At 38.6% G+C, this 27,441-nt stretch overlaps 1 protein-coding gene across 1 annotated transcript in view; it reads right to left on the bottom strand.

Moving 5' to 3' along the window:
- LOC150077362 (GTP-binding protein 6) overlaps window positions 1-27,441 on the bottom strand; it is a 300,778-nt gene that overhangs the window by 176,639 nt on the left and 96,698 nt on the right. The window contains exon 5 of the mRNA XM_090386669.1: window positions 15,712-15,832. Within this exon, the coding sequence (XP_090242795.1) occupies window positions 15,712-15,832 (121 nt within the window). The remainder of the gene's footprint in view (window positions 1-15,711; window positions 15,833-27,441) is intronic.

Below are 27,441 nucleotides of genomic sequence, written 5' to 3'. Positions count from 1 at the left end.
GCATCATGACTGCTATGACATCAGTTAATATAATCATATAATCTGTTCAATATCTGTTTAATAAAGTGAAAAAACTCCAGCAGATTAGCATTATTACCTATGATATGGGTGAGCATCAGAGATTTGGCATTCGTCCTTTATCTAAACCTTGGTTTTCCAATAAATGTGCTAAGGCTGTCCAAGAGAAGAACGTTGCATATCGTAATTGGCTTGTTTCTAATTCTTCAGTTTCATTTTCTGCCTACACCAAAGCTCGCAACAATTGTAAAGCAGTTATTAATCAGTCCAAACAAGTTCGAACAGGCTAAGAGTAGAAAACTTCTTCTTGCCCTAATGGTAACCGAGCATTCTGGTCTCTTGCCAAAGCTATTGGCCGCAACTTTTGCCCATCTCTGCTCCCACCTCTGTCCAAACCAGATGGTTCTGTTGTCACTTCAGCCAAGGATAAAGCTGACCTGCTAGCATTCCATTTTTCTTCCGGCTCATGTATTAATGATCTTGGTAAAACACCTCCCACCATTCCCAACACACTCCATTCAATGCCTCCTGTGGTATTCCATCAAAAGGATATCAGAAGGATTTTGATGAATCTCGATGCTAAGAAAGCTCCAGGTCCTGATGGTATTTCTCCACTTGTTCTCAAAACCTGTGCTCCTGAACTTACTCCTATTCTTTGCCGCCTTTTTTCACTTTCTTATTCTAAAGCTGTTTTTCCTTCTGCTTGGAAATTTGCTCATATCCATCCAGTTCCTAAAAAGGGTGACAAATCCCTCCCATCCAATTATCGTCTCATTGCAATTACTTCTACTCTTTCTAAAGTAATGGAGAAATCAATTAACCGCCAACTCTTAAACTACCTAGAAACCTTCCATCTGATCAACGATCGCCAGTATGGATTCCGTCAGTTTCGATCCACTGGTGATATTCTGGCTTATGTTACCCATTTATGGACTAATTCAATGGAAAGGTTCGGTGAAACATAAGTAGTTGCTCTTGACATCTCAAAGGCTTTTGATCGTGTTTGGCATAAAGGTCTTCTAAACAAGCTTCCATCTTATGGTTTACCAACTGTTTTTAGTAATTGGTTATCCAGTTTTCTCTCTGATCGCTCACTGAGGGTGATGGTTGATGGCTCTCTGTCTTCTAACTTCTCCACTAATGCCGGTGTCCCCTAAGGTTCAGTTCTTTCCCCCACTCTTTTCCTCTTGTATATCAATGACCTTCTTCCATTGACTGGAAATCCTATCCATAGTTTTGCCGATGATAGCACATTGCATTCAACTTTCCATTTCGAGAAACCTTGTCCTGCTCAATCAGCTTCAACTTCTCGAAAATCTGCTACCAATTCCTTAAATGCCGATCTTCAGGTAATTCTCCAGTGGGGCAAAGACAACTTAGTTGATTTCAACCCTTCTAAAACTCAGTCTTGTCTTATATTAGCATTAGTAGAGGCATTTGATGCAAGAAAGCAAGCTTATGCAGCATCAGCCAAAAAAAAAAAAAAAAACCCACTTCCACTTCACCTCTCTGTTCGTTCAAAATACCTCTCCAGCTGAGCCTTAAACTTATTTAGGCTATCAACCTCCACTACAAGGGATGGAAGTCTGTTCCACCAACCAACCACCCGCTGGCTAAAGGCAAATTTCCGCACGTCTATCCTACATCTGTCTTTCCTCAATTTCAATTTATGCCCTCTCAGGTGATTATTCTGAGCTAGAGGAAGAATTCCATCAGCATTGAGCATGCTCAAACCATTCAAGGCTTTATACACCTCTATCAGATCACCTCGCTGGTGCCTAGTCTCCAGACACTGTAATTTGCAAAACTTAAGCCTTTCTTCGTAACAGCAAAATATCTCGCAAAAAGGATTCTTCTGCTCCTATGCTTATCTTTAGTGACACTCCAATTTCTAGGCAAAAGGATATATCTCTTTTGGGGATTACCCTGACTTCTAATCTCTCTTGGCACAAGCATATTACAAATATTGCTTCCTCTGCATCTAAAAAACTTGGTTTTCTCTTCGCTCTCGCCGTTACTTTTCTTCCAAACAGCTGCTCACTCTGTATAAATCGCAAATCCGCCCTGCCATGGAATATTGTTCCCACATCTGGGGTGGTGCCCCCAAAACCTCTCTCAGGCTTCTTGATTCCATTCAGAAGAGGGCAGTTAGGTTAATTAATGATTCATCTCTAACAGAGTCTCTCCACTCGCTGTCTCATAGACGCACTGTTTCTGCTGCATGCCTCTTCTACAGATACTTCCATGGGCACTGTTCTTCTGAATTAGCTTCTATAATTCCCGCTCTCTCTTTCAAAACAGTCCGAACACATGCCGCCACCAGCCATTTACTGTCCAACTTCAAACCCACAGAACCAACTTTTCATCTTCCTCATTTATTCATTCAGCTGCCGTTTTCTGGAACAACCTTCCTTCATACGTATTTCCTGAAAATTACAATCTACAGAAGTTCAAGTCCAATGTCAACAAATATCTTCTTTCGTCTTCTCAATCTCCAACCCAAGCACGGTACTAAGTACTATAGGTTCTAATACCTCTCGTGTTTGGGGTTCACATAAAAAAAAAAAAAATCATTCCATCATTTTCACCTTTCCTAAACCAGGAAAAGATCACTCACTTCCAGAAAATTACCGACCTATTTCTCTAACCAGCTGTCTAAGTAAAATCCTAGAAAGAATGATACACAGACGGCTTACCTGGATTCTTGAAACTAAAGAACTGATGAACAACAATCAGTTTGGTTTCTGACAAAACAGATCCACTTTAGATCTAATGGTGAAAGCCGAGACTAATATCCGCAATGCTTACGTCAGAAATAAACATCTTGTAATGGTAAGTCTCGATATAGAAAAGGCTTTCGATACTACCTGGAGGTATGGCATATTGAGAGAACTTCATTCCATAGATTGCGAGGGCACTTACCAGAATTCATTAGAAATTTTCTTCAACACAGAACCTTTCAGGTTCGCTATCAATCTGTACTTTCTCGGTCCTACACTCCAGAAGAAGTATCCCACAAGGATCAGTACTGAGCTCTACCCTTTTTTCACTTAGACTGAATACCATAACACACAACATCCCAAATACTGTAGAACTATATATGTATGCTGATGATCTAACTATATCTTGCCGTTCACAAAATATTCATACCATTGAAAGACAGCTGCAACTCTCCATAAATAAGTTGGAGACATGGGCAATGCAGAATGGATATCGTTTATCAGAACCAAAAACAATTGCGGTTCACTTCTGCAAAAAACGTTAAGCTACACCCAGAACCGAAACTCAGATTAAAAAACCATTTGATCCCTCTCACCAGTAATCTTCGTTTCCTAGGCTTAATATTGGACACCAAACTGAACTTTGTTTCACATATCACATACCTCTGAACTGTTTGTCTAAAGAAACTTAATATACTTAGATCCATTTCTGCTATGACATGGGGAGCTGATAGATACACTCTATTACATTTGTATCGTGCTATTATCAGATCTCGTTTAGACTACGGTACTATCATATATGATTCAGCTAGGAAAAGTGCATTGATCAGACTTAATACCATTCAACACAGTGCCCTTCGCACTGCTCTGGGTGCACTTAGAACATCCCCTGTTCAGAGTCTGTATGTAGAGGCACACGAACCTCCACTTCACCTTCGAAGGAAAATGTTGCTTCTAAATTATGCAGCTAAAATTCAAAGCCTTCCAAGACCATCCCGTTCGCCCATTGCTTTCCAACCCTGAGTGGACAGCATTCTATAACAGTAAACCGACTGAAAATAGACCAACTGGCATGAGACTAAAAGATTTGCTTCACACCTGGAATATTGATTTTGATAACATACTTCAAGAGAGCAATATTCCTGATCCACCCTGGTCTGTAAATCTCCCTGACTGTGATACCCACTTTCAGCAATGGGGAAAGAACTCCCTGGCAGATGAAAATATCAAACAACTACATAAAGAACATGCCCTCAACAATATACAAAGCTACCAAATATATACAGATGGCTTAAAAACAGGTTCTGCCGTTGGTGCCGCAGCTGTCTTTCCATCTTTTACAGTCTCCATATCACATATACCAGTTGAATGTAGCAGTTATACTGCTGAGTTATATGCAATCAAACTAGCCTTACAGAATATTAACACTCTCCACAATGCTAGCAGTATAATATACACTGATTCATTGAGTGCAGTGTCTTCTTTGGGCAATCAATTTTCAATATCACAACCAATCAAAAAACAAATCCTTTGCTGTTTAAACCATCTACGAAGTAGGAATCATTCAGTGAAATTCTGCTAGATCCCAGGGCATTCTGGTATCTTAGGCAATGAGAGAGCAGATCAGGCAACCAAAAAACCAAACAGTACAACACCAGCAAATTACCAAGTACCATATAGAGATTATTTAAAGCATATAAAAAAAGTCTGTGTATTTCAGTGGTCAGAAATATGGAAGGCACAAAGTCATAACAAGTTGCTCCAAATCAAAGAAGAACCAGCATTATGGATTTCCAGCTTCAGACAAAATAGACAGGAAGAAGTTGTACTAGCAAGACTAAGGATTGGATATACACACCTAACCCATATGTTTCTACTCATAGGGGATGATCCACCTCGATGCACGCATTGTACACTACAGCTTACAGTCAAGCATATGCTTTTAGATTGTTCTCACTATTCCCATTTCAGAAGTACTTTCCACTCTCAATCACAACTGCAAGAACCGTTATCGCTTAACCACATGATTGGCAATAGTGCTAACCTAGCACTATTGCCAAATAATTGTTTTTAATTATTTTAGTATATAATTATTTTTCTTCATTCTTCTGAGGATATTACATGGTTTTTATAATTTTGGCATATCAGTGATATAGTAGCAATATTTTATTAGCCATTCCCAAGTTACGTAAAATCGACTTGCGTAAGAAGTCCTGGGATGTATCTATTTCATATGTCAGGGACAGACTGCACTCACCTTCTTATCCCAACTAGCAAAGTTTCTTTATATCATTGGCAAAACCCCATGAGCTGTCCTGGCAGCATGACTGCCCAATTACCTCCATGTTTTTTTCATAATCCTCTACCCTGAGTGTAGTACCACACAGTTGATACGTTACTCTTGGGTTGGCCGACGGGGCTAGCCGAGTGGGTAAAGTACCTGCCCGGCAACCCAAAGGTTGCGGGTTCGATTCCCGCCTCGGGCTTGGATCAAAGTACTGCAAAAAAAAACCTTGGGAGGTGCAATATGGCCACAGAAGCCGATGCGCCAACAACTACCAAATCAAAAAAAAAAAAAAAAAAAAAAACTCTTGGGTTGCTGCTATGTATGGTATATGCTGTACCATGCATTTGTCAATGTTAAACTTCATCTGCCATTTCTCAGCCCATCAACCCAATTTTCCCAAGTCTTGTTACATTAGCTCATTCTGATTACTGTCATTAACCACCCTGCCAACCTGATATACTTTCATCAACATCATTGAGGAATACTAAAAAAAAATGGGTCCAGTGCTGAACCTAGGGAAATCCACTAATAACATTAGTCCATGAAGAATTAGTCCACAAAAAGCAGTGCCCACTGATAGCCTCTCCCACTGATAACTCTCTGTGACTTGATTACAGACTAATTTATATCTACCATAAGCTTTTCTATCAACTGATAATTTATATGAATCCCATGCATTTTTCTTCTCTTCCATGTGTCTCAATAGTTCATCTGACATCCATTTAATTCTAATTCTAAGCCTTGAACAATATTTCTTCATTGGTATGAAAAGCCTAGTAGCTTCTTTTATTACTCCCATAAATACTTAGCCTTTAGAATTTGCTGTTGATAACACCAGATTTAAAAACTGTCTGAGACAGTTTTTGCTTTCGTAAGGTCACCCTTACGAAAGCAAAAGCCTTTCCTTTAATCCTTGACAGTAGTTATGGATTTAATTAAATTCCACATTACTACACTGTGATTGCTGCCACCCAATGCATCTTTTACATGCAGATTCTTAATGCATGAAGAATCATGCTGATAACCAGATCAAGAATATTGCTTCCTCTTGTTACTTCTCTAAGAATCTGCTGTACAAAACAGTCATCTAAGAAATACACAACAAGCTTGTTAGTGTTTGAGTGACCAATTCACAAATTCCAGTCCACATCTGGAAAGCAATAATCCCCCATTATGAGACATTCTGATTTTCTGGCCCACTCTATTTCACTGTATAGCTGTTTAGTATACTCATCACTAGGGTTTCTAAATTCCAGACATTTTTTTATCTTCAGGAACCAAGAATGGGAAATTGCAGTTCGCAAGAATTCCCAAAAATTTTATTTTATTGATTAAATATTTGCTATCCGTTTGATAAGAATTTTTGTCCTTATTCTAGTCAAAAAACACTATAATAATGACTGTACATTGTGTTGTATAAGTAAAAAAACTAAAATTTAAGGAGAATTAGATATTAAAAAATGCAACGCATGGTTCATGGTTTGATGAAAGTAAACAAAAAATTTTATTACATACAGCGTACAGATTGGCAACATTTATTCGAAAAAAATAAGTTTGAGATTAGCATTAAAGAAATCATAAATAAACACTAATACTGAAACAAAACAAATAAAAAAAACTAATATTAGCATTTAACATTTACAGTTATTGTTAAAATAAAATTAAAAAAAAACAGTGCATTAACTGCTTTGCCAGAAAGCCTGTATCTTTGCTTAGTTACAAATAAGCCTGAAGTAGAAAAATTTCTTTCATTTTGAGTTGAAATAGGTCTAATTGTTAGAAGAGCATCTAATAAAATGTTTAGATTCAGTGCCAGTGTACATATATCGCTTCATATAATTTCACCTCACTTCTTAACGATGAAAATATCTGTATTGATGTGTAGTAGTAGTAGCAGTGGCCTGTGATGCAAGAAAGCATGTGTATGAGCTTATGCAGCATCAGCCAAAAAAAAAAAAAAAAAAATCACACCATTCCCTCCAAATGCCTGTCCAGTTCCTCGTTAAATTTATTCAACCTATCAACTTCCACAACGACAGATGGAAGTTTGTTCCAGCAATTAACCACCCGCTGGCTAAAGGCAAATTTCCGTACATCTATTCTACATCTGTCCTTTCTTAATTTGAATTTATGCCCCCTTGGGTTCGTAATCTGAACAAGTGGAAGGATCCCATCAGAATTCAGCGTGCTCAACCCATTCAAGGCCTTATACACCTCAATCAGATCACCGCGCGCTCTCCAGCCACTGCAATTTGCAGAACTTAAGCCTCTCTTGGTATGAGGATCCCTTCGTTCCCCTCATCAATCTTGTTGCCTTCTCTGTACACGCTCAAGTAAATCTACATCCTTCCTAAAATGAGGCCTCCAGACCTGTACGCAGTACTCAGGGCGTGGCCTGACCATTGCCTTATACAGAGGGATAATCACCTCATTTTCCATGCTAGCAAAATTCTTATATACCATTGACAAAACCCCATGACCTGCCCTGGCAGCCTGTCTGCATTGCTCAGAAAACTTCATATCTGACTGCACAATTACTCCCAGGTCTTTTTCATTTTCTACCACCTTAAGTGTAGTATCACACAGTTGGTACATTTCTCTGGGGTTACTTCTACCCATATGCAGTACAAAGGGTACTAGGAAAGTTTTGCAATATGACGTAACAATGAATCACAGGAAGCTGCTTGTTGCTGCATGTTGAGACATGTTCATACGTGCATAGTAGCCGCCGCGCCAAGTCGATGGGCTCAGTTATTCATTAGTAGTGAGAGTGTAAAGTGCTTGCGATGGCATCGTGGTCACGAAATGAGATAAGGACAGTTTTGCAGTATAATTTCGTGCGTGGTTTAACCATAGACCAGTGCTTAGAAGAAATGACTCTTGCACTAGATGATGATTGTCCACATCGTACAACGATATTCAGGTGGTATAGAGATTTGGAAAGGGGAAATTTCACTCTGGAGGATTCTGAGAGGCCGGGAAGGCCACGAACGTCAGTTACGGAGGAAAACGTTACTGCTGTGAGGAAAATGCTTGACGAAAACAGGCGAGTGACCTACCAACAGCTAGAGGATACGTTCGGCCTAAATGCACCAGCAATTCGTTCGATTCTGCAAGATCATTTGCACGTGAAGAAACTTTGTTCTCTCTGGGTGCCGCATCAACTGACTGAAGAGCAGATGACACGACGTGTGACTTGGTGCCGGGAGATGCTAAAAAAGTTTGATAAGGGACAATCTCGGTATGTGAACAACATCGTGACAGGTGACGAGACTTGGCTGTACTATTACGATCTCCCGACCAAGGCTCAAAACAAAGTTTGGGTCTTTGATGATGACGACACACCCGTAATTGTCAGAAAATCCCGATCTGTAAAGAAGAAAATGATAGCTGTATTTTTCAAATCGAGTGGAATTGTGGAACGTGTCGTTTTGGACACGCAGAAGACAGTCACAGCTAAGTGGTATACTGAACAATGCCTGCCTAAAGTCATTGGATCTATGAAAAACCTGCGGCCAAAGTCAAGAATGGACACCTGGTACCTCCATCACGAAAATGCTCCAGCTCACCGCGCCAAAGCCTGCACCGAATATTTGACCACGACAGGACTGAAACTTCTCGAGCACCCTCCCTACAGTCCAGACCTTGCTCCCTGCGACTTTGCACTGTTCCCGCATGTGAAAATGAAGCTAAAAGGGAGGCGGTTTTCCAGTGATGAGGACCTTCTACGGGCTTGGGACAACGAGTGCGCTTTACTCCCTAGTGAAACTTGGCAGAACTGGTTTAAAGATTGGTTTCGGAGGATGGAGAGGTGTATTGAATGTAGAGGAAATTACTTTGAAAAAATTAAATAAACAAAGCTGTATTGCAAAACTTTCCTAGTACCCTTTGTACTTTGCATTTGTCAAGGTTAAACTTCAGTTGCCACTTCTTAGCCAATCTGCCCAAATTATCTAGATCCTGTTGCAGTAGCACACTGCCATTACTGTCATTAACCCTGCCAACCTTGTATCATCTGCAAACTTCGACATCAAGCCTGATATACCTTCATCAATATCATTGATAAATATACAAAACAACAGTGGACCTAAAACCGAACCCTGTGGGACTCCACTAATAACATTAGTCCAAGAAGAGCAGCACCCATTGATTACCACCCTCTGTCTTCTCCCACTTAACCATCCTTTTATCCATTGTAGCAACTTACCCTTAATACCATTCTGCTCCAATTTGTACAAGTCTTCCATGCGCAACAGTGTCAAAAGCTTTCCTGAAATCCAAATATATGATATCAAAATTATTTTTTGCATCCAGTTCCTTTGTAACCACATCATATATCCTATCAAATTTGTCAGACAAGACTTTCCCTTAACAAACCCATGCTGTGTCTGAATTATTGCTGCAGTCTTGTCTAGATGATCCTGCAATGCATCTTTAACCAGTGACTCCATTATTTTACCCGGAACAGAAGTTAAGAAGAACTAACTGGTCCGTAATTACTCGTGTCACCCTTCGATCCCCCTTTGTGAATTGGGGATACATTTGCACATCTCCAGTCCATGGGAACCTCCCCTGAGTCCAAGGACGCTCTCATAATTATGGCTAAGGGTTTGCTTAGTTGCTTTGCCACCTCCTTTAATATAACTGGATAGATCCCATCCACCCCAGGTGCTTTTCTTATGTTTAACTTCAACAATTTCTCCTCCACTTTGCTCTCAGTCATTACAAAATCATTAAGTATCCTGCTCGAATTTGATAACCTTCTGCCATTTTCAAACCTTAATAATTCCTCATATGTGAATGTAGATGCAAAATACTCATTCAGTTTGTTTGCTATCTGAGCAGGATCATCAACAATCGAACCATCAATGTCAAGGAGACCAATCAGATTCATCCCCTTCCTTTTAAAGTTTATATAAGTAAAGAAATCCTTGCTATTTTTCTTAGCCTCTTTTGCCAAGGATTTCTCGTAATCTGCCTTCGCCTGCCTAACCTCCTTTGTCACCTGATTACAGACTAGCTTATATCTGCCATAGGCTTCTGAGTCGCTTGATAATTTATATGCATCCCATGCATTTTTCTTCTCTATTACGAGTCTCATTAGTTCATTAGATAACCATTTAGGCCTAAGCCTTGAACAATATTTCTTAATAGGTATGAAACTTTCAGTAGCTTCCACGATTAATTCCTTGAATGCTTCCCACTTAGAATTTACTGTTGGTAACATCGTCAGTTTATCCTACTGTACAGAATTTAAAAACTGTCGGAGACCACTGTACTCACCTTTAGCATTAGCATTAGCATTAGTAGAGGCATTTGATGCAAGAAAGCAAGCTTATGCAGCATCAGCCAAAAAAAAAAAAAAAAAAAAGTAACATAAATAAATAAAAATAACCACTTCCACTTCACCCCTCTGTTCGTTCGAAATACCTGTCCAGCTGAGCCTTAAACTTATTTAGGCTATCAACTTCCACGACAAGGGATGGAAGTCTGTTCCACCCACCAACCACCCGCTGGCTAAAGGCAAATTTCCGCACATCTATCCTACATCTGTCTTTCCTCAATTTGAATTTATGCCCTCTCAGGTGATTTTTCTGAGCTAGAGGAAGAATCCCATCAGCATTGAGCATGCTCAAACCATGCAAGGCTTTGTACACCTCTATCAGATCACCCCGCTGGTGCCTAGTTTCCAGACACTGTAATTTGCAAAACTTAAGCCTTTCTTCGTAAGAGAACCCCTTTGTCCCATTCACCAATCTAGTTGCCCTTCTCTGTACTCGTTCCAGCACTCTACATCCTTCCTGAAATGAGGCCTCCAGGCCTGTATACAGTACTCTAGGTGTGGCCTGACCATTGCCTTATACAAGGGAATAATCACCTCCTTATCCCTGCTAGAAAAATTCCTATATATCATTGACAATACACCATGAGCTACTCTTGCAGCTCGTCTGCACTGCTCAGAGAACTTCATATCTGCCTGCACCACCACCCCCAGGTCCCTTTCATTCTCTACCACTGTCAGTGTAGTACCACAGAGTTGATACATTGCTCTGGGGTTGCTGTTTCCCATATGTAGTACTTTACATTTGTCAATGTTAAACTTCATTTGCCACCTCGAAGCCCATCTGCTCAACCTTTCCAAATCCTGTTGCAGCAGCATAGTGTCAGTAGTGTCCTTGACAACCCTGCCAACCTTCGTATCGTCTGCAAACTTGGACATTAAGCCTGATATACCATCATCAATATCATTTATAAATACAGAAAACAATAAAGGCCCCAATACTGAACCCTGAGGGACTCCACTAATAACATTAGTCCACGATGAGCAGTGTCCATTGATTACCACTCTCTGTCTTCTCCCCCTCAACCACCCCTTTATCCATAGCAGCAACTTGCCTCCAACGCCACACTGCTCCAATTTGTGCAGCAGTCTTCCATGTGCAACAGTATCAAAAGCCTTTCTAAGATCCAAGTATATAATATCAAAGTTATTCCCTGCATCCAGTTCTTTTGTGACTGCATCATAGTATCCAATCAAATTGGTCAGGCAAGACTTCCCCTTAACAAAACCATGCTGTGTCCTAGCTATAACTGAAGTCTTGTCTAGATGATCCTGCAGTGCTTCTTTCACCAGTGCCTCCATTAATTTTCCGGGAACAGAAGTTAAACTCACAGGTCTATAATTACTTGTGTCAGCCTTTGATCCCCCTTTGTGAATTGGGGTCACATTTGCACATCTCCAGTCAATGGGTACCTCCCCTGAGTCCAAGGAAGCTCTCATAATTATGGCTAAGGGTTTGCTTACCTCCTTTGCTGCCTCCTTTAATATAACTGGATAGATCCCATCCACCCCAGGTGCCTTTCTTGTGTTTATCTTCAACAATTTCTCCTCCACTTTGCTCTCAGTTATTACAAGATTCTCTAGCTTACTGCTAGAGTTGAATACACCTCTGGCATTCCCCTCGCTGAATAACTCCTCATGTGTGAATGTCGATGCAAAATATTCATTTAGTTTGTTAGCTACCCGAGCAGGGTCATCAACAGTTGACCCATCGATCTCAAGTGGACCAATCTGATTCTTCCCCTTCCTTCTAGAGTTTACATAAGTAAAGAACTCTTTGCTGTTTTTCTTCGCATCCCTTGCCAAGGATCTCTCGTAATCTGCCTTCGCCTGCCTAACCTCCTTTGTAACTTGGTTACAGATCAACTTGTATCTATCATAGGCGTCCGTGTCACGTGTTAATTTGTATGTATCCCATGCATTTTTCTTCTCTGCCATATGCCTCATTAGTTCATCTGACAACCATTTAGGCCTAAACCTTGAACAATATTTCTTAGTTGGTATGTAAAGCCTAGTAGCTTCCACGATAAGTTCTTTGAATGCTTCCCATTTTGAATTTGCTGTTGGCAATATCATCAGTTGATCCCACTGTATAGAATTTAAATACTGTCTCAGTCCATTGTAGTCCCCTTTACGAAAGCAATACCCCTTCCCTTTACCCCTAATGGTAGTTACCTCTTTGAGTAACTCCCACTTCAGCACACTGTGATCACTGCCACCAAGTGGTTCATTTATCTGCAGATTCTTAATGCATGAAGAATCACTACTGATAATCAAATCAAGAGTATTACTCCCTCTAGTTGCCTCCCGAACATGCTGATGTAGTTTTTGCTTTACGGAAGCAAAAACCCTTTCCTTTACCCCTGATGGTAATTAACCCTGGTGGTAATTAACTATAATTATGATTATAGTTAAGGGTTTGATTCGGGATGATACTTTACACTTCTCCCATGCTTAATGTCTGTCCGGCTTAATGTCTGTTTGCAGGTGATACAAAGGTTGGCAGGGTGGTTAATGACAGTAATGCAAAAAAGGGATCAAAGAGTGATATGAGTAATTACAGATCTGTTAGTTTAATTTCTGCTCCAGAGAAAATAATGGAGTCACTGGTTAAAGAGGTAATGCAGGATCATCTAGACGGGAATGCAGTTATACTTCAGTCACAGTATGGGTTTGTCAAGGGGCGATATTCTCTAACTAATTTGAATTTGAATTTTTGCATCCGGTAACAAAGTAACTGGATGCAAAAATAATTTTGATATCATCGACTTGGATTTCAAGAAAGATTTTTATACTGTTGCACATAAAACATTGCTGACTTTATAAGATGGAATAGGTTGGAATCACAGGGAACATCCATAGATGAGGAGCTGGATGGCTTCAGGGCAGGAGACAGAGGGTTGTGATAAATGGTTATTCCTCAGATTGGGTTGACATAGGAAGTGGGATTCCCCAAGGATCAGTATTAGGATCACTGTTGTTTTTTATTTTCATAAATGACACTGATGAAAGGATAGAGGGATTGATGTCTAAATTTGCAGATGATGTAAAGATTGATAGAGTAGTTAATGATCACTGCCAAGCAGAGCTTCTTCAGAGTGACCTAGACAGACTTCAGGGATGGTCAGAAAAAGGGCAGCTATGCTTTAATCCAGCAAAGTGTAAGGTATTGCACCTGGGGAACAGTAACCCCAAAATAACTTATACACTTGGCGAAGTTGAACTAAAGCCAGTAGGGGAGGAAAGGGACTTGGGTATTATGACACAGTCAAACATGAAGTTCTCCGAGCATTGTAGACTGGTTGCAAGGAAGGCCCATGGTGTCCTATCGATGATTTATCGAACAATTGCAAGTAGAGATAAGAATGTCATAATCCCATTATATAAGGCTATTGTTAGACCACACTTGGAATACTGTGTTCAAGTATGGACACCACACTTAAAGACATTGTGCTTCTTGAAAGGGTCCAAAGATGGGTAACTTGCCTGATGAGATCGGCATAAGGGCGTCAATATACGAGGAAAGACTTTGAATATGTGGGTTGCACAGCTTGGAAACTAGACACCTTAGAAAAGACTTGATTGAGGTATTTAATGCTCTGAGAGGCATAAGCAAAATTAATAAGGATGACATTTTCATGGTTATAAATGATTCTAGAGCAAGGGGCCATAATTTCAAGTTATGGGAGGAGACAGACTGGATTGCAAGAAGTTTTATTTTAGCCAGCGAATTATAAATTACTGGAATAAGTTACCTACATATGTGATAGAGGCTGACAGTTTGGAGAAATTCAAAGGTCAGCTGGATAATTACCTGGAGGAGGAAAACGCATAGATTATCTATTTCCTTTTATTATTATTTTTTGGCTAGTGTAGCATAAGTCATAGGCTTCCTTGCACCATGTGGCCATTGCTAATACTATGAGTTTGAATACATTTTATGTTTGGGATCATTGTGTGTGTGTGTGTGAGAGAGAGAGAGAGAGAGAGAGAGAGAGAGAGAGAGAGAGAGAGAGAGAGAGAGAGAGAGAGAGAGATTCGTTGACAAATCTCATTCTTAAGGCTCAGAAATTTAATGCTCTGCCATTAAATTGCCCCATAACCACTTCAGGGGGTTATGGGGTGCACATTTAAACCAAACCTCACCAGTAAAAATCAGCAATACAGTCCCCAAAGTTCAATATGGATCACTGATTAGCTGTTATTATCCGAACAAATTTTTGAGATCATCACAGATGATTAACGTTTCCTGATAATTAGCTGGTGCTCTTTCTGGATATGCAACTTAACATCAATTTCAGGTATCAAATGTTAATAAAGACACCTGAAAGTTTGGAAGGCTGCTATCTTCAGCAATAAGTAATGAAGCATGTTCTATAATTGAAATTAATTTATTTTCTACATTAAAAGTCTCCAAAGAAGAGCAACAATGCCCATTAAAATATATGGAAATTGTTATTAACCTCTGATCAAATTACCTATTACATTTATTTTTCTATTCTGAGTTCTCTTCTCTTCACTTCCTGATCCTGGATATGATTAATCTGTGTCTACGTTATGAAGACTGCAAAAATGAAATGCATGCATGTATATTCTGTTTAGGCGCCTCCGTAGCCAGGTGGGAAGGAGCAGCAGCAGTGTGTAACACACTCTTCTTGATTAGACCGGGGTTCGAGCCCATCATCACCAAATACGGAGGATGCGGAAAGGTCTTAAATAGAATAATCTCTATTTAAGCATCAGGTTTAACCCGATTCGGTAATTTTCATTCCTGTGATCACGACATACGGTCGAAAAGCGTTGTCAGCTTCAGGAAGGAAAATCGTTTTGAATATTTTCGTTAGATTCTTTTAATTGCGTTAATTTGATTTTTAATTGTGTTAAATTGATTATTTAATTGTTTATATTTTACTCTAATGTACCGGTAAGTTGCCGATTTTTTCGTTTTTTCCATTTTAATTTCTGGAGGGTATCATACGGAAGGGTTCTATGCACTATATTGAGGTAAACTCCTCTTATTATTTTACTAATATTATTATCAACGTAGAACATATTGAGTAGTACAGCTCTGATTCATACTATCTAATTATGCAAATAACGTAAGTTATTTGCATAATCATAACTAAGATAGTTACATGACATACAGTGACAAATTTTGTAACTAATTTTTTTTTCCAATAAATGGCGAGTGCATTCTTTATTGTACCTGTTGCCCAAATTTTTCTTCAGTACAAGCCTTAGAACTCACTCCTGAGCCCTGTACATAGGGATACTTTAATTTTAATAACCCTGTTACTTAACAGAATATATACCATCATTCTAAAGTAACTTATATATATATTTACCTGCATTAGTATAACCAATAACAGCAACTGTTGGTATTTCTTTTTTTTTACGTTGAACCTTAAGTAAACACCGCTTTCTCTTTAACTGGTACAGAGCTTGTTTTATTTTAAGTTCTCTTTCCTATATGAAAGGATATAAAATTATAAATATGAATATTTAAATTTGTCTATATTACTTTTAACAATGAAGTAAGTATAATCATATTAGAAAAATTATCAAATTACAATACAAATACGATTCTAAATTCAACTATTTTTATTATAAATACACATTTTTATGTTATGCAATTTTACATTCCACCTTGAATTAGAGTTGGCTGTCTTACTGAAGATTAAAAAGACAAAAAATAAACTCATGATTACAAAAACTTTATAAAAATCGCTGTACAAATTAAAATAAAATAATAGTATACAATATATATATATTTTTTTTAAAACTCTTCAAATACAAGAGGTATCAGAACTTACAGTACTAGGTACTTGCATGGGTTGAAAGTTTATCAGATACTTATAAAAGGTTTTACTTATTAACATTTAACTTGAATTTCTGAACATTATAATTTTCAGGAAATATATGTGAAGGGAGATTGTCCCAGAAAATGAAAGTTGAAGGAATAAATGGGGTAGAAGAAAGGTTGGCCTTGTGAGTTTGAAGTTAGACAGTAAAAGGAAGCTAAATTGTCGTGGCACATATTTGAACTGGTCTGGAAGAGAAAGAGAATTATAGAAGCTAATAGAGAAGATCAGTGCCTATGGAAGTATCTATAGAAAAGGTTGCAACAGAACAGAACATCTATAACACAGAGAATAGAGAAACTTTGTAAGGGATGGGCCATTAATTAACTTAACTGCCCTATTTTGAACGGAGTCTAGGAGACAGAGAGGTTACTACTGACAGCAAAAGAGAAAACCCAGTATTTTAGATGCAGAATAAGCAATATTTGTAATCAACATTTGTGCGAAGAGAGAGAGATCAGAAATCAGGGTAATCCTAATATAAATATGTGATATTTGTGTAGAAATCTGAGTGATATCAAAATAAGTATAGAGCAGAAGAATAATTTTTTTGTAAGATATAAGACAAAACTGAGTTGTAGAAAGATTGAAATTAACTAAGTTATATTTTCCTTATTGGAGAATTACCAGAAGATCAGGATTTAAGAAATTGGTAGTGGATATTCGAGAAGTTGAAGCTGTTTGTGCAGGAGAAAGATTTCTTAAACTGGAAGATGGAATACAAAGTGTTACCATCAGCAAAACTATAGATAGGATTTGAGGTCAATGGAAGAAAATTATTAATATAGAAGAGGGAAAGAGTGGGAGAAAGAACTGAACCTTAGAGAACACCAGCATTAGTGGAAAATTTAGAAAACAGAAAGCCATCTACCATCACCCACAGCGAGCAGTGAGCAAGAAACCTGGATACCCAATTAAAAAAAAAAAGTTGGCAATCCATAAGATGGAAGCATTTTTAGAAGACCTTTATACTAAACATGATCAATAGTGTTTCAAATGTCAAGAGCAACTACTTGAGCTTCCCCAAACTTTTCCATTAAATTGGTCCATAGATGAGTATCATAAACCAGTAATATCACAAGTGGATCACACTGATGAGATGGAAGATTTCTAAATAGTTTAGAAGCTAGTGCAGTAGAAGGGGAAAAAAGGAAATACCAAACATGAGTAAGATCAGGGGCAGGCACAGGTTTTCAGTACAAGTGGACAAATACCATCAGGAACTGGAGCTTTTTTGGTATCGAGATAGTTCAAATCCTTATACAGCATTAGTTGAGGCATAGAACAGTGTACATTTATTACCACTCTCTACCGTCTCACGCATTTGCAGCAACTTTCCCTTAATACCATACTGCTCCAATTTGTACAGCAGTCTTCCATGTGCAACTGTATCAAAAGCTTTACTGAAATCCAAGTATATTAGAGGTATACGATTCAAGAAAGCAAGCTTATGCAGCATCAGCCAAAAAAAAAAAAAAAAAAACCGCTCCCATTTCACCCCTCTGTTCATTCCAAATACCTGTCCAGCTCAGCCTTAAATTTATTTAGGCTATCAACTTCCACAACAAAAGATGGAAGTCTGTTCCACCTATCAACTACCTGCTGACTAAAGGCAAACTTCCGCACATCTATCCTACAACTGTCTTTCCTCAATTTGAATTTATGCCCTCTCAGGTGATTATTCTGAGCAAGAGGAAGAATCCCATCAGCATTGAGCATGCTCAAACCATTCAAGGCTTTCCTCAATCCTTGAATAGTTTGAGATATGATATAAGAATTATTTTGTTTGATATGATTTTTGGTTTGATATGATATCAGAATTATTCTGTTTGATATGATTTTTGGTTTGATATGATATCAGAATTATTCTGTTTGATATGATATCAGAATTATTTTTTGCATCCAGTTCCTTTGTGACCACATAATAGTATCCAATGAAATTGGTCAGACAAGACTTCCCCTAACAAACCCATGCTGTGTCAGAACTATTACTGCTGTCTTGTCTAGGTGATCCTGTATCACTTCTTTAACCAGTAACTCCATTATTTTCTCCAGAACAGAAGTTAAACTAACAGGTCTATAATTATTTGTGTCATCCTTTGAATTGGGGATACATTTGCACATCTCCAGTCTATGGGGACCTCCACTGACTCTAAGGATGCTCTCATTATGGCTAAGGGTGTGCTTACTTCCCTTGCTGCCTCCATTATAACTGGATAGATTCCATCTGCCCCAAGTGCCTTTTTTATGTTTAACTTCAACAATTTCTCCTCCACTTTGCTCTCAGTTATTAAAAAATCACTTAGCTCCCTGTTAGAGTTTGATAAACTTCTAGCATTCCCCTCCTTGAATAACTCCTCATGTGTGAATGCAGATGCAAAATACTCGTTCAGTTTATCAACTTCTTGAGCAGGGTTATTCAATAGTCAAACATCTATGTTAAGTGGACCAATCTGCCAAAGATTTCTCATAATCTGCCTTTGCCTGCTTAACCTCCTTTGTGACTTGATTATATCTGCCATAGGCTTCTGTGTTGCCTGATAATTTATATACATCCCATGCATTTTTCTTCTCTGCCACAAGCCTCATTAATTCATCAGACATCCATTTAGGCCTGAACCTTGAACAGTATTTCTTAGTTGGTATGGAAAGCCTAGTAGCCTCCAAGACTGTCCCTGAAGGCTTCCTAATTAGAATTCATTGTTGGTAACATCATCAGTTGATCCCACTGTATAGAATTTAAAAACTGTCTGAGACCTCTGTAGTCACCTTTACGAAAACAAAATCCCTTATCCTTGATGGTAGTTGCATCTTTAAGTATATCCGACATCAGTACACTTTGATCACTGTCACCTAGTCGTTCCTTTATCTGCAAATTCTTAATGCATGAATAATCACTGCTGATTATCAGATCAAGGGTTTGTATTACTCCCTCTGGATGCTCCTCGAACATGTTGCTGTAGAAAACAATCCTCCAATAAATCCACAAAATCTTGCTAGCATGCAAGTGACCAATCCATTAGTTCCAGTCAATATCTGGAAAGTTAAAATCCCCCATTACAAGACATTCTGATTTACTGGCCCATTCTACTTCTCTGCACAACTGTTCATTGTACTCATCAGAGTCATTAGGCCCATAACATACTCCTACTGTCATTTTCCCTTTCCCATTGTTTACATCACACCACACTGGTTGCACTATCCACCCATGTCAACTGGATGCAATTCTTTTGATTTTCTGTTTCTTAACTAACAGCATAACCCCTCTTCCTTCCTACCATGTCTGTCCTTTCTGTACACTTTGTAGTTCTCAGTGTTTATGTCACACCAAACAGACACCAAAATTATGACAAAAGATTACAGGAGGTATTGAATTTAGTGCATTGGGAATGGTAGAAGGTAGTTTATAAGATTATCAATAAAAGAGTTCGAATGAAAGTAGAATATAGCAGATTGGCTTTGTCTTCTCTATTCTGTTAAAACCAACAGCTTTTAACAAAGTTGGGAGTAGAGATGGGCAAAAGTTGTGGCAAATAGCTTTGGCAGGAGACCACAATGCTCAACTACTGTTCAGATAAGAAGCAAGTTTTCTACTCTTAGTCTGCTCAAAATCTAGTTTGCACTGATTAATAACTTCTTTACAATTATTGTGGCTTTGGTGTATACAGAAAATGAATCTGTAGATTTATATGCAAGCTAATTGCCATACGTAACATCTTAAATGGCCTCAGCATATTTATTGGGAGAGGAGGGTTTCCAAAAATAAATGTGCAACAAGAATAACTTCACTGACAAGATCTGAGGAAACAACGACATCTGAAGATTTAAAACAGTAATCCAACCAAGGCAAAAAAAGAATAGAAATCTTTAGGATCATACTATTTTGCATTTGTAATGCCAAAACAATGAGGCTATGAATGGCCATATAAAAAAGGCTCCATTGGAAAAGAGACCCTCACCAAGTTGTGATCTGAGGTGGCTAGAGGATCACTCATCTCAACCATTTACTTGGAAGGGTTGTTTGTGAGAAAAGGATCAAGAGTATTGGCTGTGGCACAAAGTACTATCTTTGAGAAAAAAGGTGGAATCAAAATACCACTATGAACAGTGGTCGAATCAACCAATAATTGGGATGCTATCAGAAAAAGTAGGTGGGGCTTGGCAGACTGTAAGTGGAAATGGACATCACTGAGATTGGAACTGAGACCACATATATTTGTGAAATGAATGATGTGAAATGAATGAATTTGTTAAATGAATGATGTGACAAATGAATGAATTTGTGAAATGAATGAATGATATTTGACTATAGTTGATGTAATTAGTAGTAAGAAAGGCAGGGAGGACATGTACGAAGTAATGAAATTTTTGGATATGGAATACACTTGCTACTTGACATTATGTGGTTTTCACAATGCCGCTCTCCCCAAACAAACTACTATAACTCCCTCCAATATTTCAAAGAATTAGAAGTGATATTGAATGGCATATTAGAAAGAATGTTAGCAATGAATTCTCAGTAGCCCGAAGCCTCCTGAAGAGTTACCAATAGGTTTGGTCTAGTAGACTATCTAGAGAACACCATTTTAGAGCTGTACCCTTGAAATATAAGAAAGATTGAAGTTCACCATTATAATATCATGCCCATCATAACAGATGGGGGTGGGGGTTGCTGGAGTTTGCTCTGGAGCCTAAACATGGGTTTCCCCCCCCCACTTCAATTCTCCAAAAAGCAAAGGTGGTCATGGTATTGCACTGGTTGATGGGAGCCATTTACCACCTAGTTTTGTCTGGTAACACAAGAGGGGTGGCATTCTTCTGTGGTGTGGATGCCATACCTTGACCATTACTTACATTGGTTCACGTCTGGGTCTCCTCCATTATACTATGTGCCATATTTCAGGGGGTGGGGGTTGTTGGATTTTGCTCTGGAGCCTAAACATGGGTTCCCCCCCACTTCAATTCTCCAAAAAGCAAAGTGGTCGTGGTATTGCACTGGTTGATGGGAGCCATTTACCACCTAGTTTTGCCTGGTAACACAAGAGGGGTGGCATTCTTCTGTGGTGTGGATGCCATACCTTGACCATTACTTACATTGGTTCATGTCTGGGTCTCCTCCATTATACTATGTGCCATATTTCAGGGACTTGCACATGGGGGTTACATTCAGGGTTACTAACAGTGCCGCCATTGTGAAGGTACAAGCAGAGAATTTTGTTGTTGCAGAACAACAGACTTTGCTGAATTCGGTCCTTTGACTCAAATGTAACCTGAATACAGTCTTCCCTCAATTTGCACAGTTTTGCTATTGCACAGTCAAATATTTACTAGCAAAATTTTAGATTTTAGATTGTGCAGCGAGTTTTGCTACCTGCCCAAGTTTTGTTTACAAAGCTTCAAAAATAGGAATGAAGAGCAGATTTTGAAAATTTATTTGTTTTTTACATGATTGAAGATTTCATTGAAGAAGAAATATATTTCATCATAATAACGTAGAATCCCACCGAATTCCAGTTGTCGGTATTATTGCAAATGCAATAAGATCGAGTTTACGACCCATTTATAATTAGATTGCACTTACAGAAAAGCCCAATAAACCGGAGTGTGCAAATTGTTTTTAATGCTTTATGGTCGTGACCTCCAGAAATGTGCTTTAGAAAAATATCACAAAGGCATTCCAAACTGATTCTCATAACCAAACTTAGCAATAAACGGTGGTGTGTCGTCCAGTTATTTTTGAAACAACTTCCTCATTCAGGAACCCCCTTCATCAGTTATCCTACGTTAGCTGTTCGGACAGAATCTTTTTCTGGTTCACACAATGTAAAGTTTTAATCGGTAAGCACTGCTTTTGCTGATTTAATATTTCTTGTCTATATAAAGTGTGTGTTTAATTAGTGCCTAAAATGAAGAAAGCTACAACAAAACAATTTTTAAATTTAGAGGAAAAATTAAAAATCGTTAAGGAGTTAGAAAATGGCAAAAAGGTTGTGACGTTGGCCAAGAAATAGAGCATAAATGAATCTAGCATTCGACGAATTAGGGAAAATATTGAGAAAATTAAAAGTTCATCTGCTCCACATCATCAGCTGCAAAAAAGCACTACAAAAGTGAGAAATCCATTAATAGAGAAACTTTTCAGTTTTCTCTGAAAAATTACTTTCTTTCTGGATAGAAGATCTTAATCAAAAGAGAATGCCTCTTAGTTCGGATATTATTTGTGCCAAAGCTCTGCAAATTTTTAATTGCTTACAAGAAGAAGCCAGTCCATCCAATGCAGATGTCTTTCAGTCCAGAAAGGGTTGGTTTGAAAATTTAAAAAAAATGTCAGTCTTCACAATCTAAAATTAACGGGTGAAGCAGCCAATACAGATACAGGAGCTGCTTCTTTGTATCCGAAAACTTTCAAGGATGTTATTGTGACTGAGGGCTATCTAGCAAGTCAAGTTTTTAATGCTGATGAGATCGGCTTATTTTGGAAGTATATGCTTCATTTCAAAAGAAGAGAAAACTGCCCCAGGTTTCAAAGCTGCAAAAGATAGGTTAACACTTTTGTTATGTGGCAATGCAGAGGGTGACTTTAAGTGTAAACCACAGAAAATCTTTGTGCTTTTAAAGGAATATCGGAAAGCTCCTTACCAATTCATTGGAAATTGAGCAAAAAAAGCCTGGATGACAGCTAAAATCTTCGAGGATTGGATTTTAAATTGCTTTTTCGTTGAAACAAAAAGATATTGCCTGAAGAAGAAGAACATAGCATTCAAAACTTGCTCATTCTTGACAATATGCCCAGTCATCCTGCACATATGTCTGATCTGCACCCAAATGTGAAAGTTACCTTTCTTCCAGCAAATACAACTTCGTTGATTCAGCCAATGGACCAAGGTGTTATTGGCTTCCTTTAAACTTTATTACCTAAGATCTTTTTTACAATTGATAGAAGGTACTGATGGAATAGGCAGTCTTTCAATTCGAGATTATTGAAGGAATTATAACATTCTTGATGCTGTAAAAAATATTGAATTCGTGGGGTGAAGTTAAGAACACAACAATGAATGCAGTGTGGAAAAAAGCTGTGGTCACAAAGGTGCACTGAAGAAGCCACGGTCGAAATGTCGGAGGAAGTTGAGATTGTGATAATTGGCAAAATGATTAGCAGAGAGGGATTTGAAGAACTGGAACCAGCAGATATCACAGAAGTCCTTGAATCCCATAGAGAACAATTATCAGTGGGTGATATTTTTTCACAATGTGAAGAAGATGCACACAAAAATTTGACCGCAAAGAGACTAGCTCAGTTTTTAAGACTTGCAAATGAGCTTAGCCAAGAAGCTCTGGATGTGGATCCTAATTTGGAGAGGAATTTAAATTTTCGCAGAACTTTATCATTAGCTTTAGTTCCTTATGAAGAAATTTATAGAGTGCTTCTAAGCAAACAATTTTAACTAATTTTTTTTTCAAAAAGAGCCAGATACTGTTGCAAGTTTATCACAGGAAAACAGCGATGAAGAAGCAATGAATTTAGATTAAAAATCTAGAGCAAGATAAGTAAGATTCATTTTATGGACATATTTCTAAGTTTTTTTTCTTACCAAACAAAGACAATTTTTTCAATTTATTATTTATTTTTTTTTTTTTGTGTATGTACCGGTACAGAACCCTCATTATGTCATATAAACTATGTTTTGCATTGCTGGATTTGGACTGCACGGTGTTTACCCAGAACGTAACCCTCGCACAAATCGGGAGATGACTGTATCAGTTCCATCAACATTTTAAACTCCCAGGTAGCAAGCCCAGTGTATCATAGTAATAGAAATAGCCATACAGTGCAAGGAAGCTACAAGCTTTTGCTGCATTCACGGGGGGGAAACAAAAGTAGATAATAAAATACAAATTATTTGCTTCCCTCTTCACACAGGTGTTTTTATCAAGTTGACTTTAGAATTTATTCAAACGTCAGCCTTGACTACCTGTAAAAGCAACCTGTTCCAGCAATTAATGACTTGCTGGCTAAAAGAAAACTTCCTACAATCTTGTCTAACCTCTTTCCCTGTAATTTGAATTTATGCCCCCAAGTTCTGGAATTCTCTATAACAGCGTGAATTCTGCATTCGTTCATTTTACCAATTCCTCTCACAGCTTTATAAACCTCAATCAGATCACCTCTGAGGTATCAGGTTGGCAAGCTCTGCAGCACACATATATAGAATCCTTCCTCATATGGTCTCCCTTTAGCCAATTTCACCATGTGAGTTGCCCTTCTTTGGACCCTTTCAAGAAGCTAAATGTCATTTTTCAGATGAGGTCTTCTCCATACCCAACACAGTATTCCAAATGTGGACTTACAATTGCCTCATATAGTAGGAGTATGTCCTCCATATCTCTACAGGATAATGTTCAATAAATCATCAATAGGACACCATAGGCTTTCCTGCTGACTATTTGCACTGCTCAGAAAACTTCATATCTGTCCATATTATAACTCCCAGATCTTCCTTCCTCTAATGTTTTTATTCAGTCATACCTGAGAAAATGTCTGTGACAACCTCAAGGACCTATATATAATTTATTATTATTCGCCATATGGTGCAAGGAAGGGGGAGGCTTTTGCTGCACCAGCCAAAACATTTTTTGAGTTACTCTGAGAGAGAGAGAGAGAGAGAGAGAGAGAGAGAGAGAGAGAGAGAGAGAGAGAGAGAGAGAGAGAGAGAGAGAGAGAAAACGGACTCACCAAGAAAGAGAAGAATGATAATATCCAGCTCAGGACCCTGGGTGTGACAAACCAGATGTGAGCCTCTATTAAAAACTCCAATAAAAATAAAAAATGAAATAAAACATGCCTTTATTTTTTTTTATAAATAAAAAATAAAAGCATACGTAAAAACTGATAAAGCTTTCAGCTATTTCTGTAGGGTTTTTAAACAAGTTACTGAGCCTTAACAGATTTTATGCATTATTTTATTTTATTTATCATTTTCATTGACTTTATCACACATTATATTATATATTATTTTGCATGAAGCATGGGACTACACTTAAGATTCACGGTGCAAACCATTCAATAGTCAATAATAATTATATTATATACAAAGGGTACTAGGAAAGTTTTGCAATACAGCTTTGTTTATTTAATTTTTTCAAAGTAATTTCCTATACATTCAATACACCTCTCCATCCTCCAAAACCAATCTTTAAACCAGTTCTGCCAAGTTTCACTAGGGAGTAAAGCACACTCATTGTCCCAAGCCCGTAGAAGGTCCTCATCACTGGAAAACCGCCTCCCTTTTAGCTTCATTTTCACATGCGCGAACAGTGCAAAGTCGCAGGGAGCAAGGTCTGGACTGTAGGGAGGGTGCTCGAGAAGTTTCAGTCCTGTCGTGGTCAAATATTCGGTGTAGGCTTTGGCGCGGTAAGCTGGAGCATTATCGTGATGGGGGTACCAGGTGTCCATTCTTGACTTTGGCCACAGGTTCTTCATAGATCCAATGACTTTAGGCAGGCATTGTTCAGTATACCACTTAGCTGTGACTGTCTTCTGCGTGTCCAAAACGACACGTTCCACAATTCCACTCGATTTGAAAAATACAGCTATCATTTTCTTCTTTACAGATCGGGATTTTCTGACAATTACGGGTGTGTCGTCATCATCAAAGACCCAAACTTTGTTTTGAGCCTTGGTCGGCAGATCGTAATAGTACAGCCAAGTCTCGTCACCTGTCACGATGTTGTTCACATACCGAGATTGTCCCTTATCAAACTTTTTTAACATCTCCCGGCACCAAGTCACACGTCGTGTCATCTGCTCTTCAGTCAGTTGATGCGGCACCCAGAGAGAACAAAGTTTCTTCACGTGCAAATGATCTTGCAGAATCGAACGAATTGCTGGTGCATTTAGGCCCAAAGTATCCTCTATCTGTTGGTAGGTCACTCGCCTGTTTTCGTCAAGCATTTTCCTCACAGCAGTAATGTTTTCCTCTGTAACTGACGTTCGTGGCCTTCCTGGCCTCTCAGAATCCTCCAGAGTGAAATTATCCCTTTGGAATTCTCTATACCACCTGAATATCGTTGTATGATGTGGACAATCATCATCTAGTGCAAAAGTCATTTCTTCTAAGCACTGGTCTATGGTTAAACCACGCACGAAATTATACTGCAAAACTGTCCTTATCTCATTTCGTGACCACGATGCCATCGCAAGCACTTTACACTCTCACTACTAATGAATAACTGAGCCCATCGACTTGGCGCGGCAGCTACTATGCACGCATGAACATGTCTCAACATGCAGCAACAAGCAGCTTCCTGTGATTCATTGTTGCGTCATATTGCAAAACTTTCCTAGTACCCTTTGTATATATTATCAACTTGCTATTTTTTTATTTTGTACAGTGATTTTAATAAAGTTTTTAGTAATCAAAAACTTATTGGCAGCCTTATTAATTTCCAATAAGAGGCAGCTCTAACTGAAGCATGAGAGCAAATGATCTAACTGATTTCATACACCTATTTTAGCATTAGTAGAAGCATATGATGCAAGAAAGCAAGCTTATTCAGCATCAGCCAAAAAAAAGTGCTCCATTTGTTCCAAATACCTGTCCAGCTGAGCCTTAAATTTATTTAGTCTATCAACTTCCACAACAAGGGATGGAAGTCTGTTCCACCAACCAAATACCCACTGGCTAAAGGCAAATTTCCGGACAACTATCCTACATCTGTCTTTCCTCAATTTGAATTTATTCCCTCTCAGGTGATTATTCTGAGCAAGATGAAGAATCCCATCACAATTGAGCATGCTCAAACCATTCAAGGCTTTATACACCTCTATCAGACCACCTCGCCGGTCCCTAGTCTCCAGACACTGTAATTTGCAACACATAAGCCTTTCTTCGTAAGAGCAACCCTTTGTTCCATTCACTAATCTTGTTGCCCTTCTCTGTACTCATTCCAGCAGCTCTACATCCTTCTTGAAATGCGGCCTCCAGACCTGTATATAGTACTCAAGGTGTGGCCTGACCATTGCCTTATACAAGGGAATAATCACCTCCTTATCCCTGCTAGAAAAATTCCTGTATATCATTAATAAGACACCATGAGCTACTCTTGCAGCCCGTCTGCACTACTCAGGGAACTTCATATCTGCCTGCACAATTACCGCCAGGTCCTTTTTATTCTCTACCACTGTCAGTGTAGTACCACAGAGTTGATACTGGG

This window comes from Mastigoproctus giganteus, chromosome 12 (genome assembly GCF_048544385.1).
Source record: "Mastigoproctus giganteus isolate SK-2022 chromosome 12, ASM4854438v1, whole genome shotgun sequence".
Classification (NCBI taxonomy): Eukaryota; Metazoa; Arthropoda; class Arachnida; order Uropygi; family Thelyphonidae; genus Mastigoproctus; species Mastigoproctus giganteus.
This window is presented reverse-complemented; position numbering and strand designations above follow the sequence as displayed.